General features: G+C 41.6%; 1 protein-coding gene across 1 annotated transcript in view; it reads right to left on the bottom strand.

The window, feature by feature from the left end:
* Positions 1–1,462: 1,462 nt before the first annotated feature.
* LOC111226325 (capping protein, Arp2/3 and myosin-I linker protein 3-like) overlaps positions 1,463–18,124 on the bottom strand; it is a 32,834-nt gene continuing 16,172 nt past the window's right edge. The window contains exons 24-40 of the mRNA XM_022751404.1: positions 17,229–17,327; positions 17,020–17,139; positions 16,821–16,934; positions 16,568–16,743; positions 16,338–16,425; positions 16,128–16,247; positions 10,643–10,709; positions 10,180–10,367; positions 9,919–9,998; positions 6,570–6,746; positions 5,926–6,124; positions 4,552–5,293; positions 4,358–4,464; positions 4,144–4,270; positions 3,061–3,132; positions 2,822–2,929; positions 1,463–2,076 (exon numbers count right to left, since the gene is read on the bottom strand). Of these exons, the coding sequence (XP_022607125.1) occupies positions 2,036–2,076; positions 2,822–2,929; positions 3,061–3,132; positions 4,144–4,270; positions 4,358–4,464; positions 4,552–5,293; positions 5,926–6,124; positions 6,570–6,746; positions 9,919–9,998; positions 10,180–10,367; positions 10,643–10,709; positions 16,128–16,247; positions 16,338–16,425; positions 16,568–16,743; positions 16,821–16,934; positions 17,020–17,139; positions 17,229–17,327 (2,625 nt within the window). The 3' untranslated portion in view covers positions 1,463–2,035. The remainder of the gene's footprint in view (positions 2,077–2,821; positions 2,930–3,060; positions 3,133–4,143; positions 4,271–4,357; positions 4,465–4,551; positions 5,294–5,925; positions 6,125–6,569; positions 6,747–9,918; positions 9,999–10,179; positions 10,368–10,642; positions 10,710–16,127; positions 16,248–16,337; positions 16,426–16,567; positions 16,744–16,820; positions 16,935–17,019; positions 17,140–17,228; positions 17,328–18,124) is intronic.

Here is an 18,124-nt window from a genome sequence, read left to right as displayed (position 1 = left end):
ATCTCTCCATAAATCAAAGTTTGAGATGTAAAATTGCTTCAGGAGAGTCAGGGCTAAGAGTGGATGTGGGGCAGGATATTAAATCATCTTTTATCTGGGAAACTGCTGTGATTAATTATAAAGGATATGGAGGCTGAGTGATTAAATAGATCAATTTAAGTTCATATATAGAATATCTCCCTCATCTGTCTCCAAGCAGCTGCAACATTTGGGGAAAATAGAGGTCTATATAGTACAGATGCATTTATGAACTGTGCAAATTATACATGTGTATCACTTACTGAGCAAAGCAAGTATTCTCAATCAACTGAAAAGCCTCTTTAGCATTTCCCATGAGGCTGTTTGCTTGTGAAGAAAGAAAAACACTGACATGATGGAAAAACAGCCTCTTTAGCTCATTTTCAGCAAACTGCACAGATTTCCTCTCTGCATGGTTTTATTCCTACTCATATCTGACTCATTTACAACATCTTTAGAATAAAAGGTCACGGCATAGTTGCTAATGACAACCTGCAAGACTGCTGCTCTGCTGCAATCGTGTGTGTGTGTGTTTCTGTAAAGCCCAGTGGCTGCCTCATTTGTAGGGATCAGTCGCCCCCTGCTGTTTCTCACATTCTTCCACTTCCACTGAATATATGTAGTTGCCATGCCAACTGAGGGAGGGGGGCATTTGTGGAGTCAGGAAGTAAATTTAGCATCCACCTGTGATCATGAACATCAAAGCAGGCAGTTAGATCCATGTAACTGTAGTTGTTAGCTTTGTCAGATTAAACAGGTTAGGATGATTGTGAACTAAGCAGAGATGATGTCACTAATTATATTAATTACAATAATTGCAGTTTTATGTGCATCAAATTACAATTAAAGTTGAGACTCATAATCACGTGTGGCCACTTGGTGGCAGCAGAAACAAGCTCAACACACAACATAAGTTTACAGGTTTATATTAGTGAACTTGCTAGCAAGCTAGCTGCCTATTTGTTACACATTTAGCAGATTAATTTAGCAAAGAATATTAACTCTCCTTTAGCTCTTTTTTGGTCTCTACCAACTCCAGAGGAAGATAAATATGGCTCTTTAGCATTAGCTGCTACATGCTACACCAAGTTCCTGAGCTAAGCTAGTTGCTAACTTTTATTCTCTGTTGGTTTGTTGACACCAGCGAACTCTTTCACACTCAAGTAGTCATCCATTGTTAATATAAAAATATTGATTATAGTCGTGTTAAATGTATTTTAACTGAAACAATACTTTCAATTTGCAATGATTACTTGTCAATTAATTGATTGACCGGCCATTGACAAAATATTAGCCAATATTTTTAGTCTCCTTTGGCTCTTAACAGGCATTTTCCCCAAATTTTCACATTTTATAATCAATAACAACAATATGCTGACAATGAGTTGTAAGAGTCACAGTTGTTTTTCCATTAGTGTTTTATTCATACAGTGAGGGTGCTCATACATAATATTTACTTTTTCTATAAAATATATTACCTTTCAGTTCCTGAAAGCAAAACTAGATATAAATCATCAAGTTTCATTTGATAAGAAGCAACTCATTTTCAAGTGTCAAACCAAGGCAATCAACTGTTATCAGCATTCAAGGATCCACTGCAGGTTTATGAAATCACATTCTAACAAAGACATTCTTCTCTCCTCTGTCTAGCAAAGCCACAATGCTCAAGTGCTCAGACCATCGTCCACCGACACAAAAGACAATGATCATTTGGGTTTTCTAAAGTAGCAAATACTGTTAAAATACTGTAGCCACAAAAAATAGTTGAGCGAGTTTTCACGTGAGAGGAAAGCAAAGACAAACACGGTCGGGGTGAAGCTGACGAGGGAGGGAAGTGACATTAAGGAGAGTGAGTGTTTCAACAGAAACGTGTGACTGATGCTTTATGTCTGTCTTGTTGCGCTGTCAGACTTTTTCCCTCAGATGTTTTCCGTTGTCTCCTTGCCGGATTAAATGCTCCACGGTTGTCATGACAACACTTCGGCCGGACAGCGGGGGAAGGCGAATTTCCAGGGCATCACAACAGCTCGCTGTGACCAGGTGCTGAGTTGATGCTGTCTGTGAAGTCAGAGCACGACCGTTACAAAACAAATAAATATAAACAAATATAAATAAATATAAACAAATAATCACTACAGATGATCAATATTAATACATCATCTGTAAAGAGAGTTATTAATGGCATGTAGTTTTATACAATAAAGTAAAACTAAACACTTCACTTATTTGCACATACATGCACACTACCATGAATATACATGTATATTTTTTCATAAACACATACATACATACATAGCACATACCTAAGCACACACATATACTCATACACATACACACCTATTGTCACGTTATGCAGCCAAGTGTGTAGATACATAATAACTATATGCATATATATATATATACATACATATACACACATATATATACATATATGTATATATATGTATGTATATATATACATACATATATATATATATGTATATATATATATATATATATACATATATATACACACATATATATATATATACATATGTGTGTGTATATATATATACACACACACACATACATATATATATATATACATACATATATATATATATATATTTATATGTGTGTGTGTGTGTGTGTGTGTGTGTATTATTATTACTGTATTTCTATTTTAGATAGCAGTTTCATAATTATATTCCACAACAGTAACACATAGTGTCTGTTTACCACATGACTCACACTCTGTATCATCTGCTGCACACACACGCACACGCACACACACAAACATAAATAAAAACAGAGAGACATGTACCAGACAAGTCCAGTGACTTATTTCTGTTTTGGGGTAGTCTAGGTTTTTTCACAGGGGGTTTGCGGTTTGGGGGCTTCTCAACGTTATTAGGACTTTCCCTGTCAGTGCCTGAGTTCAGTGAGGACAGGAGACACAAATGAACAGTTAGATACAGACGCTTTACACACAGATCAACATATATACAGGAAGTGACTTTGTAGTGTTAGGTTCATGGTAACTGCACACAGGTGAAACTGTACCTGCGTCACAAGACATGGCCTTTCTGTTCCTCTGTGGTTTCACTGGTGCCTGAGGTCTCAGTCCTTCTTCACCTGAACAACATGAATGGAAGCAAACTGAGGAACAGGTGTGATGGTCACAGTGTTTGTGATGCTCAGTGTTAACATCGTGTGTATAAAGAGTATATCTATTGTTTATATAGAGGACAATATGGCCTGTTGTGTGTGTGCTGAACATTACAGCCGGCTTCATGTGGGTCCATCTGATGTTTTATTGTGCTTTACAGGATGATTGAAGGGCTACACGTTTGAGGAAAAGGTCCTTCCTGTATGACGAGTTGCTCTGGTCAGGTGATTATAACGGAGTTAATCTGTGTTTTAGGAAGAGACTCCATCTCAAGTCTGTACTATAAACATGAGTTCTCCCCTCTAAAGTTCACTATTTAACACGTTGCATCTTGTTTTGTTTTTTGGAAAGAAACAGCGCTGCCACGTGCCGGACTATTTAGTGACTGGGAACAATGACATCCTGCAGTCTCCACTGGTTGCCTGGCAACCTCATGGTGATAACAAGGCTATAGGAAGTGTCTGAGTCCGGTAGTAGTCCAGCTCATAACTCCCCATCAAACAGCAATTTACTCCCTGCTTCCAGTCATTATGCTAAGCTAAATTAAGCTACGTTAAAGCTAATTCTCGGGAAAGAAGTGAATCAGTGTATTTCCCAAATGTATAAAAGTATTTCTTTACAGTTTTCTGCAGGTTGAGCTGCTTTATCTGCACCTTTGATATCATGTGAAACTGTTATTAAACCAGTGTAACTCACAGATAAACCACAGCAACAACATGAACAGGCTCCAGGTGTCTCTTCTCACCTGGAGAGGTGTCAATCAATTATAGTTTGATCAAAAGTGATTTACTGTAAATCAAAGTGAGGCAGGAACCTGAACCTTGTTTTCCATGAGGGGAATGTGAATGTGAAGTTATACATCAAGGAGAATGACTCCCATAGTGATTTAATGCTGTTGGTCGTTATGTAATGATACGTTCTGACTGACGACCTGTTGCTTCTGGTTGTGTGTGTGTGTGTTCTCTCGGAGCAGGTACCTTGACTTGCAGCTCTGTCTGGTAATCCATGCAATGGCTTGAAAACAGGAGGCGGCACAGGAGGAGGAGGTAAGTTCCTCTCAATGGCTGATTCTTTTGGAAAAGTCACATACGAGGACGTCTTTGGCTGCACGTCAGATCAGAAGAGAGAACGTGAAGGAACCACAGGGACAAAGAGATCTATAGGATTTACAGAAACCAGTGGACGACAAACCTTTTCTGGAATCGGAGGAGGTTGACTCTCTGAATCTCTTCTTTTTTCTCTTTCTTTCTTTTCCATCTTTCCAGGATCCCTCTCTGGCTCTGCTTCCTCCTCTGTACCTGCAAATGAGAAAGAAGTGGCTGTCAGCTGGAGGTGTGGAAATCTCTCTGACCGGCGGCACCTTAGCGAGGATGACAGTGAGGTACCTGGTAGAGCGTCGGAGCTCTCCAGCCGATGTCTCTGCCTCAGCTTGGACAGGTTGGGTTTGCTGCTTTGTGGCGGGGGGTCGGGTTTAGATGCAGAGGGAGCAGCCCGACCTCCTCCTCCTCCTCCTCCTCCTCCTCCTCCTGCTGCGCTGCCTCTCCATCCTTCTGTAAACCCTCCACCAGCGTCGGGACTCATGAGTCTGTCTCCCTGTGCGTCCTGCTGATGCCAGTCTGCCTCTGAGCTTTTCAGAGGGTCTGCTTCCTGTTTTGGCGAAGGCGTCCTCTCCGCCGGGTACGGAGGCAGCGGCCTCTGAGCCAAGTGAAGCGCCGGCACTTGTCTGTCCATCTTTTTGCCCGGATGTCTGCTCTCTGTCCACTGACTGTCCACCTGTACGTCCGCGTGTCTGTTCTCCGACCACGACCTGTCTATCTGTCGACCGCCCATCCACTGCCTCTCTATCTTCCTGTCAATCTGCCGTTGGGTGTGTCTGTCAACAGTCCACTGTCTGTCCACGTGTCTGTCTGGATGTCTGCTCTCAGTCCAGTAACTGTCCGTTTGTCTGTCGGCCGTTCTGGGATCTGTGGTTCTTTCTTGCAGCCTGTCGTCAAACTGCTGATCGCTCTGCCTCGCCTCCATCCACTGCTTGTCCGCCTGCAGCACCTCGGATGTCCTCTGCTTGTCGTCCGCCCAGTACCTGTCTGTCTGCACCGGCTGATCAAACACAGCGTCTCCCTCAGCTCTCTGTCAAAACACAAAACAACTAGAATCAGCTCCTCGCCGTCGTTTCCTGCATCAACCAGCCGGTCACAGGAAACACGTCACAGTTCCTGAGTCACAGTGTTGAACAACAGCAGGAGTGTTTTTACAGAACATGATGATGTCACAGTGAAGTTGACCTTTGACCTTTGGATATGAAATATTGGTCATGGTCAGTTTATCCTTATAGACATAGGAGTTAAATTGTGAGTTTGTGAGTTATGACTAAAAAACATGTTTTGTGATGTCATAGTGTGACAGGAAGTGATGAAATTTCCTCTCTCCCTCACAAGAACATGAGGTCATCGTGACCTTGAACTTTGACCTTTGATCACCAACATGAGTCCAGGTGAAATTTTGTGCCGAATCTAAACAGATTTCCTCGAGGTGGTCTTGAGGTACCGCATTCAAGCGGCCTAAACCATGTTTTGTGAGGTCACACTGACCTTGACCTTTGACCTTTGACCACCAAAATCTAATCAGTTCCTCCTTGAGTCCAGGTGAATGTTTGTGCCAATTTTGAAGAAGTTCTGTCAAGGCCTTACTGAGATATCATGTCCACTAATACAACAACAGGCCTCATCATGGACAGCAGCAGCGGGTCGCACTGACTCTACCTCTCTGGGAGAATAAAAGGGGTGTTTGCCCCCCCCCCCGCCTGGGTGAGGGATGCCCGGCACCGGCGGCGGACTCAGAACGAGAGTATTTTTCCCCTGGAGATCGTTCATTTTCCCATCAGCCCCTTCTCCAGGAGATCCCACTCTGGCGGAGGACCTCGGCGGCTGGAGGAACGTGTACACGTTCTCCGTGGCGGTCCTGGAAAAACAAGTTGAAGGACACTGAGGATGTTAGTCTGCTAATATTCCCACAAATTCAAAATGTAACGAGCTCTGAGAAGAGTTAATTAACGAGTATCTCTTCAGCTCGGTCCTAATCTGTGTTCGACATGCAGCGTGTTCGTGTCCGATCGTTCTGCTGACTGTTGGATCCAGAGTCTGTCGCCGACGTCTGTGCACACACTCTGCTATCAGCCTCTCCTCTCATCAACAAAGAAACGAGGGAGATTTACAGAGATTCTTGTTGGAGTTACACAGTTCAGTTCTGCTGATTGTCCCCAGAAGAAATGTGAAGATGTGGAGTTAGAATGAGTCTTTTCAGATGGGGAGTATTGTTATCTGCTTCGTCACACAGGCAGCCAAGGCCATGTCTTTCTTATACTAATCGATTTTCTGTGTGTGTGTGTGTGTGTTCATACACAAACCCTGTGGGTGCTGTAGCAACAGTGTGACACCAATCTCCATAACTCTCTGCCTCAGACTCCTGGGGACCCTGACCGGACAGAGTCTGGTTGCGGTTTTTACGGAAGCCAAAGATGGCGAGCATGTTTCTCCTCTTCTTCCTCCTCAGGGAGTGAGCTTTGTGCAGAGAGGACAGCTGGCTGAAAGAGAGAGAGAGAGGCTGAATGTCAAACACACAGTCCGGTCCTGAACACTCATCTTGTTTGTCCACACATGACTCATCCCTGCCTGGATGTTGTTCCAGTCCTCCACGTCCACGTCCGCTGTTTTTCTGCTCTGCTCTTGCATTTTGCGCGTTGCTAGGCTACGTCTCTCGGTACACTGTGATTTATCTGAGTGCTCTTTTTTTATATTATATTACAAATGTAATCCTATTAAAAGCGTTGGTTTTACCTGATGATCTGCAGCAACATTAATCTGATAAGAATTCAGCTCCGTCAAAATAAAGGTCATCAAACCACTGCATGTATATTTTAAAGGTTCACACTGCAGGTTCTGCTTCTTCTCGCTCATTAACTCTGAACTATTTACACTTAATGCAGTTTTACTCAGTCGCTTTGATGCAACTCACACGAGACAAAAAGCCTCTAAAACGACTGAAACATGACGTCAGTCACTTCAACACTGTCACCAGGGAATTAAACCTTTTCTCCAGAGGTTCACGACCTGACACTAAAATACAGAGTAAAAACATGTTCAGACTCAGCGCTGCACTGCAGTTACAACAGTAACGTGTATAAACAAGCCTGTGGAACACAGAGGAGCTTTAGATTTAGAACATGATAAATCCAAAAATTCACTATAATGAAAAAAGTTTTTGGCATTTGATGCAAATACGTGATTTTTACATGTTTTTGCAGCAGATTTGTGGCACTTTGCATTTTGTTTGTGCAATTTTTGAAGAGTTTTGAAAAAAAAATTGAAAGCAGTTGTAAAAACTTTATCTACAAATTCACAGAATACATATATATTAACTATATATATATATGTATAGTTAATATATATGCAAAACGCTAAACATGGAACTATGCATCGGAAAATAGACCAAGAAAAATATTCCATCAAACTTAGAACACAACATCATTTATAGAAGAGTGAATTCACACCACACACAGTAAATGTGAATATATATGTGTGTGTGTGTGTGTGTGTGTGTGTGTGTGTGTGACTTGCTCTTTCATACATATTTGGAGACAGTTGGAAGTGATTTGATTGAAAACACTGAAGCTGCAGGACGGTATCACAGTGAGTGAGAGTCTGTGATTCTATCTGACGACGGCACAAACTGTTTCCATGAGTCAGAGTCAGACGAGGACTGAATCAACACAATGAGAAAAAGTCATGATGAACTGCATTAACCCTCTGAGGTGGATGGATGTTTTTATTAAAATCTTTGTGATGACACAGAGTAGAAATATGGTTTGAATGTTGTTAGAATCTGTCGACTCTCCACTTTCCATTATATATTCTTGTGAGATCGTACGTGACTCACAGCCTCTAAAATCTGGTTAAAGTAGAGACAAGACGACACTACGACTCAATATTACAAAAATTTCATTTTAGGCATTTATTTACTATTTTACTCACATGTTGCTTTATCTTTATGAAGCTACAGACTTTGGTGAAAACATTTCAATCCATCCACTTCAGTAAAGGTTCGTTTTCACAAGAGATTTGAAGAATTTTAAAATCCAGGCTTTAATTTTTCAGCATTTGGGCCGAATGATCTCTTGACTCATGGCGTCACGACAGAGAGAGCTGACACTGTTCTGAGAACTGAGAACATAAAACACTTGTTATATTATATGTTATATGCAAGAACCCTTTAAAAGGTGAAGTTAAGAGATAATGTAGAAATGGAGAAAACGCCCTCAGAGCTCTAAAGGTTAAGAGTTGTGAGAATGATGTTTCTGATGTGTGGATTGCATCAAAGCCATTGAGAAAAACCGTAATGAAACCACCAGCTGCTAACGACCCCAGCCACATCAAATAACACAAAGACCAACATCTTCCTTTGATCCACAACATGCAAACACCAACAGAGCCGTCAAACCACCGGCTCCACCTCCACTAATCATCAAAGGGGCAACAGCGTTTATCGTTTAATCGACGATCTGAGAGATGACGGATTCATCTAGAATCTGGATCTGAACGAACAAACTGACAGAACTTCTCCACGGGATTACTTCAAAGACAGACAACACATTCGTCAGAGAAACACAGCCTTGTTGAATTATGGATATAAAAGAACATGAAGATGTAAGAACTCAGCGGGGTTCTCACAACAAGTGAGAGAGAATCATTCATTTATATCGACTGAAACACGTTCAGTTTTATTCTTTTTTCTGTGACTGTGTGTCAGTAAATCATCTGTTTGATTTCATTAGAAATCTCATGTTGCTTGAAGCTTTATTGAATTAAGATTCAATTTAACTGAAATATTAATGTTAAAATGAGTGTAACATGACTCCTAAATACTGTATGTACAACTTTAAAGTGTAATGAAATGTATTAAAGTGGATTCAGGCGAATGCGGACGGTGTGAGAACCAGTCAGCATCTGGAGCCGCAATTTTCACATTCACCTCCTATAATAGAGTCATTTATCCATTCATCTTGTGTCTTTTGTTGTTTCTTGGCTTTCTCTCCCTTTTGTGACACACAGTCATTTTTATAATGATGGATGAAAAATCCTCTTATTGGACTTTTATATAAACTCATCTTGTATAATTCTCCGACTGCGACCTTCGGTAAAGATTTGTTTTGCCGACGCTGCCGCAGCATCCCACATCTTTACAGTGATTTTCTATCATTTGAACCTTTCATTTCAGTACACTGGGAAAATCATCGTTATTCAAACTATTTAGAAAACTCTGCTCGTTGCTGTTGCATTCAGGGACGCTCCGACACCTCAGATGTAAGTGCCGATTGTAGACCTTTAACTGACTAACTATGCTGCTGGAAAATTAAACCCAGAAGAGCTAAAGTAAGTAATCCTGTCTTCTTCTTCTTCTTCTTCTTGTGTTTGCTGTGAGAAGGTAATTCTGTTGGACATCGTTGAATAAGGAGAGTTTCTGTGCTCACAGCTGCATCGCGACAATAAACAACAGTGAAGGTGACAAACGGCTCACGGTGATGGATCACCTATCTCAGGCAAGTTTGAAGTCTGTAAGTTGATTTTCAAAGTGCGGTGGATATCTAAAGTAATGAGTGGATCTAAAGTTACTGTCTGCTTCAGAAAACGGCAGAAATTTAAAGGAAATGTGATTTGTAGTTGAAACATGTGAAAGGAGACGAAAGAAAAACCTCTCACCTGTCAGGGAGAACTCGTTTTGTATAGAAGTCTGGGAGTCCATCATCAAGAGGGCTTATTCCTCCATTTTCACTGCAGTGCTGTAAACACACACACACACACACACACACACACACACACACACACAGACACAGACACACACACACACACACGCTCTTTTAGAGAGGGCTCCTCACTCTTGCAGTAGATTTTATTCGTAAATGTTCCGTATGAAACAACAAATGGATTAGACATTAGACAGACAGACGGACAGACAGATACCGTCTCAGAAGCGACGTGTCCTCCTTTGTGTCTCCGCGGAGGTCTCGGCCGAACCCTCGTTACGTGATGGAGAGGCAGGCCCTGTGTTGGCAGCTCTGACAGGCCCTCCCAGGATGCCGAGCGGGATAGCGGCGACGAGTACGATGGCACGGAGGGGGGTGGAGAGGAGCTGGAGTCGTCACACAGACCTGATGGCAGCGAGATGGGGGAATTACAGGGAGCCATCATTTCCGCTTCAAAGTCATTTCATTTGAAACAACTGGAGAGCGCTCTGAGATGAAGTGACTCAGACTTGACTCGGGCCAGATTAAAACAGCCATTAACAGACTTCTCAGATGGAACAACAGGGAAAAAGACTGGAAAGAAAACACACTAATGGTGCCCTGAAAGAGACAGGATGAGGCCGGAGCTAGACAGGAAAGAGGGGAGACAGGAGGATAAGAGGATACGCTGCAGTACTCACTCAGCCGGGTGGAGACGGGTCGGATTCGTCTTGTTCGCGAGCTGCGCTTCTTAATGGCTATTGTGTCCTGGGAGGAAAAAGATGGAGAGAAGTATATTGAGATACGGGGTACGACATACAAACAGGAACAGGTAAACATGTTGAGTGGGACGAACGCTACAATCTGGCCAATCAGTGTTTTTGCCAGAGGAGTTCGCATGCTGAGCAGAGTGCTGCTCAAACTGCAGGCGAAAGCTGACAAACAGATCGTGTGAAAATAGACGACACAAAATCCCAAACACACACTTCATTATAGAAAATCTTCTCAGCTGCAGGAAACTGACTCTAACTGCTGTAATGATCCTGTTCCTGAAAGATCACAAAGAAAGATTCAGAGGGATTAACTACGACTCATTAGGTCAAGATTTGAATTAGTCCAGATGTGGTTCAGAGGTCGGCTCCTGCACTGTACCTGGCTCTGTACTAAGGTGAGGCTCAACCTCTGTGACACCTTGACCAAGATCACTGGAGCTTTTTTAAAATTAATTTAAATTGGAAATTTTACAAACAATCAGACGTATCAGTTCTTAAATAAAAGAGATGGATAAAATGTATTAATAATAATAATAATGATAATAATGATAATAATAAATACATAAATTAAAAAAGGATAAATATATGTGACAGACATCTTCAGACAAACATGGATTCTTGTTTGTTCCCAATTTGAGAGACTCAAAGTAACAAGAGAAACAATTTAAAATAGGGAATTGATAAGGATTAAGGATTTTGCCTCATTAGATACTGAACTTTGCTCAATGGGAAATTTTACAAACATCAACAGATCCTCAACTAGAATTAAATTTATGAAGATTGCTCTGTGTGTGACCAGGAAACGCAGTGACATGGAAATCTGGTTCCCCTCTCCTCAGTGACAGATGGTTGTCAGAAATGAATAGTTGAATCCCTCTTGAAAAGGTCACAGCTTAAGGAAAGAAAACAGCTTTCTGAGTATCTGGCAGCTTTATCTAGAGTCTATAGGAACATCACTGACACCACCATAACAAGCCGTCTGTGGTTAATCAAAGACTCTTTTAGGGAGATACCAATGTCAGCCTAATGTCTCAGCCTAATGTTTTTATGCATATTCTATTTTGGTATATATTTATTTTTTTTAAATGATTTCAGTCTTTATTTATTTTGACATATACTGCCAAGGGGATTGCTGCCAAACTTCATTTCGTTGTGTTTTTAATGCAATGACAATAAATCTATCTATCTATCTATCTATCTATCTAGTTCTGTAAAATTGTTAAAATAAATGTGAAAAATAAAAATATTCAAAGAAAATAATAATAAAAAAGATTTGAATTTAGTCCAATACTTTGGTTTATGACCAAACACCTGAAAAACTGTAACAACATTCCCATCAACCTCAGCTGTACTTTATGTGTAGTTCTAATTAGCAAATGTTAGCATGGTAAACAACATACTGGATACACATCAGCATTGTCATAGTGAGCATGTTAGCATCTTTATGTAAGCATTTACATAGATATGCTAAGTACAGGTACAGTAAGGGTCTATGAATTACACATCTTTTGTGGTTTAACTGTGACATACAACAGGAAATCATCAGCGTAACATTGAACAGAAATATATGGGCTGCATTTATATAGCTCTCTTCTAGTGTTAATGATCACTCACAGCGCTTTATACTGCAAGTCACAGTCACCCAATCACACACTCATTTCATACAGCATACCTCTATCACACATATGCCTCGACACACCGATTGCACATGGGGGGCAATTTGGGGTTCAGTGTCTTGCTCAAGGACACCTCAAAACGCAGACTAGAGGAGCTGGGGATCGAATCACCGACCTTCTGATTAGTGGACTCTACTTCTTGAGCCACAGCTGCCCCAAATTATGTCTGAATAATTTAAAGAGGACGCATGTAAATTGAGAAAGTGATGGGGCCTAAGATTGATCCTTGAGGGACTCTGGCCCATGTTAACAGTCAGCAGATCATTTAACACCATCATAAGGTGTGATTGGTTTAATTCCCTCAAATATAGATGCTAGTTAGTTTGGAGATTGGATGAAAATAATTCAAAGCTGTTTTGTAAAGAGTAGTTGCACTGCCGATTGTTTGAAATGGGATGGTGAGAGACCTGCTGAACGCTGAAACCAAAAGGTATTTTAAGATTAACTCTGGAGGGCAGAAGAAATTGGTTTCAACTTGTCTCTATCAGCAGGATCATCCTGTAAAATACTGAGGTGTTGAACGAACGAGCGCTCTGACAGTTTAAGCTTTACAAACAGAAATGTTTTAAATTCCTCACCGGCTGTGGAGGAGACATCAAGGCTAGAAGTGTATGAGAGTGTAATGACTGAACAGTTAGTGATGAAAAGGGCCCTGGGCCTGTGGGTGATTCTTGAGATAATGTCAGAGAAACAGTTTATTCCGACAGTTTTACCTGCTTCCCTGTAAATACTGAGCTGCTCTTTTAGCGAGTCTACAGGGATTTGCAATTTATTCTTTTTCTGGTTCACTTGGCTTCCCCTACATTCCTGCCACAGTGGCAACATTCAGATAAGATTTATCTTCAGGTTCAGTTTTCATTTGCTGATAAAGAACAATTGAGAAACGTGTAGAAAAATAAGCTTTTACTGTGATGAGCAAAAGTGGTAGCAGCTTATAGCTGAGAACTAAAACCACTAAAAACCGGTGTGAAAACCAGGAACAAGGGAGGAGCGAGGCATCAAAAGATTGCCCTGAGAATACATTAAAAAAATAAAATCCCAAGCCATGAATTTAAGGATGTATTATAAAATAAAAGGAAAGACGTTTAGAAGAGCAGAGAATATGGAAGTTGAAATCCATAAAAGTTCAGACTTAGATATAATGATAGAGAGAAAATGAGAAACCTTTGGTGATCTATACAGTGCTGCATGGGGGCACAGAGTACATGACTAACCAAATCAATGCAAATTAACTTCATCATTCAATCAACTTACATCATCACTTTTAGATCAGAGGGTATCATGTATATAGATAACTTGATTTGTGGAAGTTAAACGTCAGCAGGCTTATGGTGTAGGAATCACAGGATGTTTGAAGTTTAGACTTATAGGTCATCATGGGGGGGAGGGGCTGTCACTGAGCGTGACCTGGGACCAATGACTGCCTGCAACTAAGGACAAACATAATCAACAGTCTATGTCTGGCCGGCCTCTGGTCAAATCACCAAACACAAGAATTAAAGACAAAGACTGAGCTGTGATTTCAGCTGGATTTAGAAGAGACAGAATATCTTTCTTTTTTGTAGTAATTTTTTCAGGTTTTTGCCTCTATTACAGTCAGAGTGAGACTTTCCTTAGAGGCAGGTCTTCATGTGTAACTCCCTCTTTTTGATATGTGGAGTTGATCATAGTCGTTAGTACGAAGCCTCGTTACCAATGACTTCTCTCTCTCCTGCTTTCTCTGCTCAGTGTGTCTTATGTTTAGTTATTCCTCTGCCTCCTTTAGTAATAATGACACATGGAATCAAAGTAGTTTCTTTACTGTAATGGAGGTGAGACTCAGTGTATTGGAAGTGCTCCTCCTCTTCCCTGCAGCTTCAGAGCAGCCGGGAAACCAGAGCAGCTCAGACTGTGACTCGGCACTCCACTGAGCAGGTGTGGAAATATGATCAGTCAGTCAGTCAGTCAGTCAGTCAGTCAGTCAGTCAGTCAGTCAGCCTTGCTGTTGCGGTCCAGCCAAAAACTAACAATGTAGAAAATGAAAAGGTGGACGAGAAAACCTGATGAAAACATGAAAAACTCAACTGTTTTCTCCAGTTATTTGAAACATTATTCTTGGCTGAATACTGTATTAGTCTCTCATTCGTAAGGTCAACGTCACTTTAGAAAGGAATAAGAAATGAATGATCTGTTGTATAAATATTTTGCGTCAGTGAAAAACTGCGAAAGGCCAAAACACAATTGAACTGACAACAAGTCATCCTCCAAAGCACTGGTGAAATGTCTCTGGTGGAGGAGTTGGGGCTTTTCAAATCTTGACCTTTACCTGAAGTGATCCTGTCAAGAAAGTCAGGGTGATGTTTGAAATGCCAAAACCCGGCGGGAAAATCCATCACTGCCCAAAACTGAGCAGCATCACTTTGGTTGGTGGTAGTGCTCAGGTTTATTTATATGGTAAACACAAAGAGGAGAGTGAAGCTAATTTATTTAACATATTCATTAATTCCATAGAAGACTGAGGGTGAACATCTAATATCATGATTATACAATAGGAACTACTGGACTGTGAGAATCAGGCCTGGGGTTATCTGGGGAAGTCTGGAATAATACATGAGGAGAGGGTTGGAGGAAAGTAAAACAATATTTTGTGATGGAAATGCAAATTTACACACAGAGGCTCTAAGGGATGAAACAAATGCTCAAAGCAGTGTGGTAAAAAAAAAGTGGCCGACTTTTTTTCTTCTTTTCTGGGCTTGTTCTTATTTCTTTTATATCAGCAAGAGACAGCTTAACAGATAATGTTCATTTTAATCTCTATGAAATATTTCTAGAAAGAAAAACCATCAGAGAGAGACACAGAGAGGCAACAACCACAGGGCGCCGGACTGCAGCTGTCAATGAAATCGACCTCTGTCTTAGACTTTATCTAATGCGACAACATGAATTTATTGATCATGTGAACCTACTAATTTAACTTGAAAATATTATAAAAACAAATAAAAAAAAAAAACAATAACCTTCATCACAACATCGTGTTACAGAAACGAGTTAATCACCAGATTCAAAAACATGGACACTGACAGTCGCAGAGTTTCCGTTGCAGTTTTGCGTAAAGTAGAGAAGTCGACAAAACATGATTGCGAATGTTCTGTGTTTCCACTGAGTGATGTCATGTGAATAAAGTTGGGTTTTCTCCTCTCACAATATCGTTCCAATTAAACATGAAAAGTCTAAATAATCTCCTTTCCTAAAAACTTCTCCTCCACGGAAAACGTCATGAGGTCAAGGAAAGATGTGAAAAGAATTCAACAGGATTTAGGAAAAGAATCTGACTGGATGAAAACTCCTCCTTTCTTAACCACTAAAACAAAACAAACCATTGGAATAATTAATAAATAAATAGATATGAACTATAAATTCAATATGTTTGTTCTCCATGATGATGATGAAGAAATCTAGTTCAATCTAGTTCTTGATCGTGTCACAAACACAAAGTAGCTGCTCTGTTGTTTCTACATTTACGTGGCTCTGCTGCGGTGAAACTACGACGTCGCTTTAAATGTTGCTGCAGCAAAGAATTATGGGACGGCATTTTTCTCCTTTCCTTTTCGTAATGGAAGGTCCAGTGTTTCCTACGCTAAAGGAGATAAGATAGGAAGTACTGAAGCTCCTTTCCTCATCCTCATGACTGCCGCTCAGCGACTGAGATGTTTGAGTCATCAGACCGTGACAAACAGAAAACACGTCACTACACTCACTATGCTGGTGCCGAGCTCCTCGTCTGTGATGTCCAGAGAGTCTCTGTGTCTGTTAAACCTCCAGCCTGTCCCGTCTTCACACGTCCCGTCCCACCGTTTGAGGTGGGACACCTGCCGGGTCTGAGACAGACAGCGCTCTTAAACCTTTTGGCAAACACACAGTGACTCTCACACACTCAGCACCTTTTACAGTAAGTGCTTTGTATTTACCAGGGTCTTATGGGTGGCGTAGAGCTCCTGCAGGATCTGGTCCACGATGGAGTTGGTGAGATAGGAAACCACTGAGAGCTTCACCTCTCTGCAGGAGATTGGGTTAGAGGGAAGGGAGAGACAGACGGGAAACAGTTTGGTAAAAATGAGATCGAATCAATAACCTGTTTATCAAATTCAGACCCATCACTGCCGCTCCGCCCTCTTCCTTCTCCAGATCCCTCTCTTACTCTAAGGCTCGGTGAATGTCCTGCGCTGCTCTCTCCATCAGGGCGGTCCGAATGGCAGAGCGAGGGATGGACACGCGCTCGGAGACGGACGAGAGCGGAGGACTCAACCTCTCCGCCGCAGAAGAAGATAAAGGACAGAGCTCGCGACAGAGGGACACCATTGAGTCCACGATCACCTGCAACGGATGCTGGTTATCAGTAACTCACTCATCTGTTGAGGACGGCGCTGTGAAAAGAGGCTGTTAGCTGCTACCTGAAGCTCCTTATCTGCAGCTTTAGCGAGTTCCCCAGCCAGAGAGTCCAGTCTCTGCCGCACCGGCCCGTCCACAGACAGCACATGAGCCAGCTCACACAGTGAAGGGTAGAGCTGGGGGCACCAGAGAGGACGGATCCGTTCAGAGTCAGAGCAACAGTAAATGAAATACTACAGTCACACATTTCACACCACTCACAGCGCGGGAATTCCTGGCCTCTTTTAGCACTTGTTTAGCAGCTTGAATCTCCTCCATCTCCCCGACACCTCGCAGCAAACACACCTGCTGCTGGACACGCACACACAGGCGCTCCATCACCTTGGAAACAGACAGGCAGCGGAGCGTTACCAGCGCAAACACACATAAAACACCCTCATAAAGGTAACGCGCACACAGACGGGTGCTACCTGTTCGGCGGTGCTCGTGACCAGGCCCTGGTGCAGCCGCAGAGCCTGGCGCTGAGAGAAGCTCTGGGTCTGGTTGTTCCTCACCAGAGCGCGCTGGATCTGAGAGGAGGAGGAGGAGGAGGAGGAGAGGCAGGAGGATGAGACGGGCAGAAACACACCGAGGAGACATGATAAAAAAGACACGATGATATATAATTTTAATGCAAAAAAAAAAAAAAAAAATTCAGTGGTAAAAATTCACANAACTGTGACTTTATTGGTTTCTATCTAAATTGAAGACGAATGTCCTCATATGTGGACATCATTTTTCTCAGAAACTACATCATATAAAAACATAATTCTTTGTTGTTACACTCATCAGGTCCCAATCAGCCTAAATAGCAAAGAGAAATTAAAAATGCACGCCATGCAAGAGTTCGGGTCTTAGGAGGTTAAAATTTGAAACACATTTGTGTCCAAATCAATAACTGTTCAGTTGATTTCTTTATCTGGTGACACAGATTTGCTTCCATAGACTTCACATCTGCCACCTCCTCCCGCCACCATCCACACACAAGTAATTACAGGAATGACTGCAGCACTAAGATGGGAAAACATTTCCTTTACTTATGTGTGTATTTGCAGCAGCATCAAAGTAAAGGATCTTTACCTGCAGCCTGATGTATTCATCTGCTGGCAGAAGCTAAATCCATCAGAATGTCCTTTCTTTAACTTTAATAAAGGGAATCATAAAGAGCAGCGAGCTGGAAGTTCTCACTGTTTAAACCACATTAAGTTTCATTTCCATACTGAACATTTCTATTCTGTCGTTTCCACAGACTTACAATGGGACTCACATTATCTTTTGAGTCCTGGTCATTTTTTCGTCTGAAGAATAAATCAAACATTTCGCTGCT

This window comes from Seriola dumerili, unplaced genomic scaffold (assembly GCF_002260705.1).
Source record: "Seriola dumerili isolate Sdu_G_001 unplaced genomic scaffold, Sdu_1.0 BDQW01000155.1, whole genome shotgun sequence".
In the NCBI taxonomy this organism is placed as follows: domain Eukaryota; kingdom Metazoa; phylum Chordata; class Actinopteri; order Carangiformes; family Carangidae; genus Seriola; species Seriola dumerili.
This window is presented reverse-complemented; position numbering and strand designations above follow the sequence as displayed.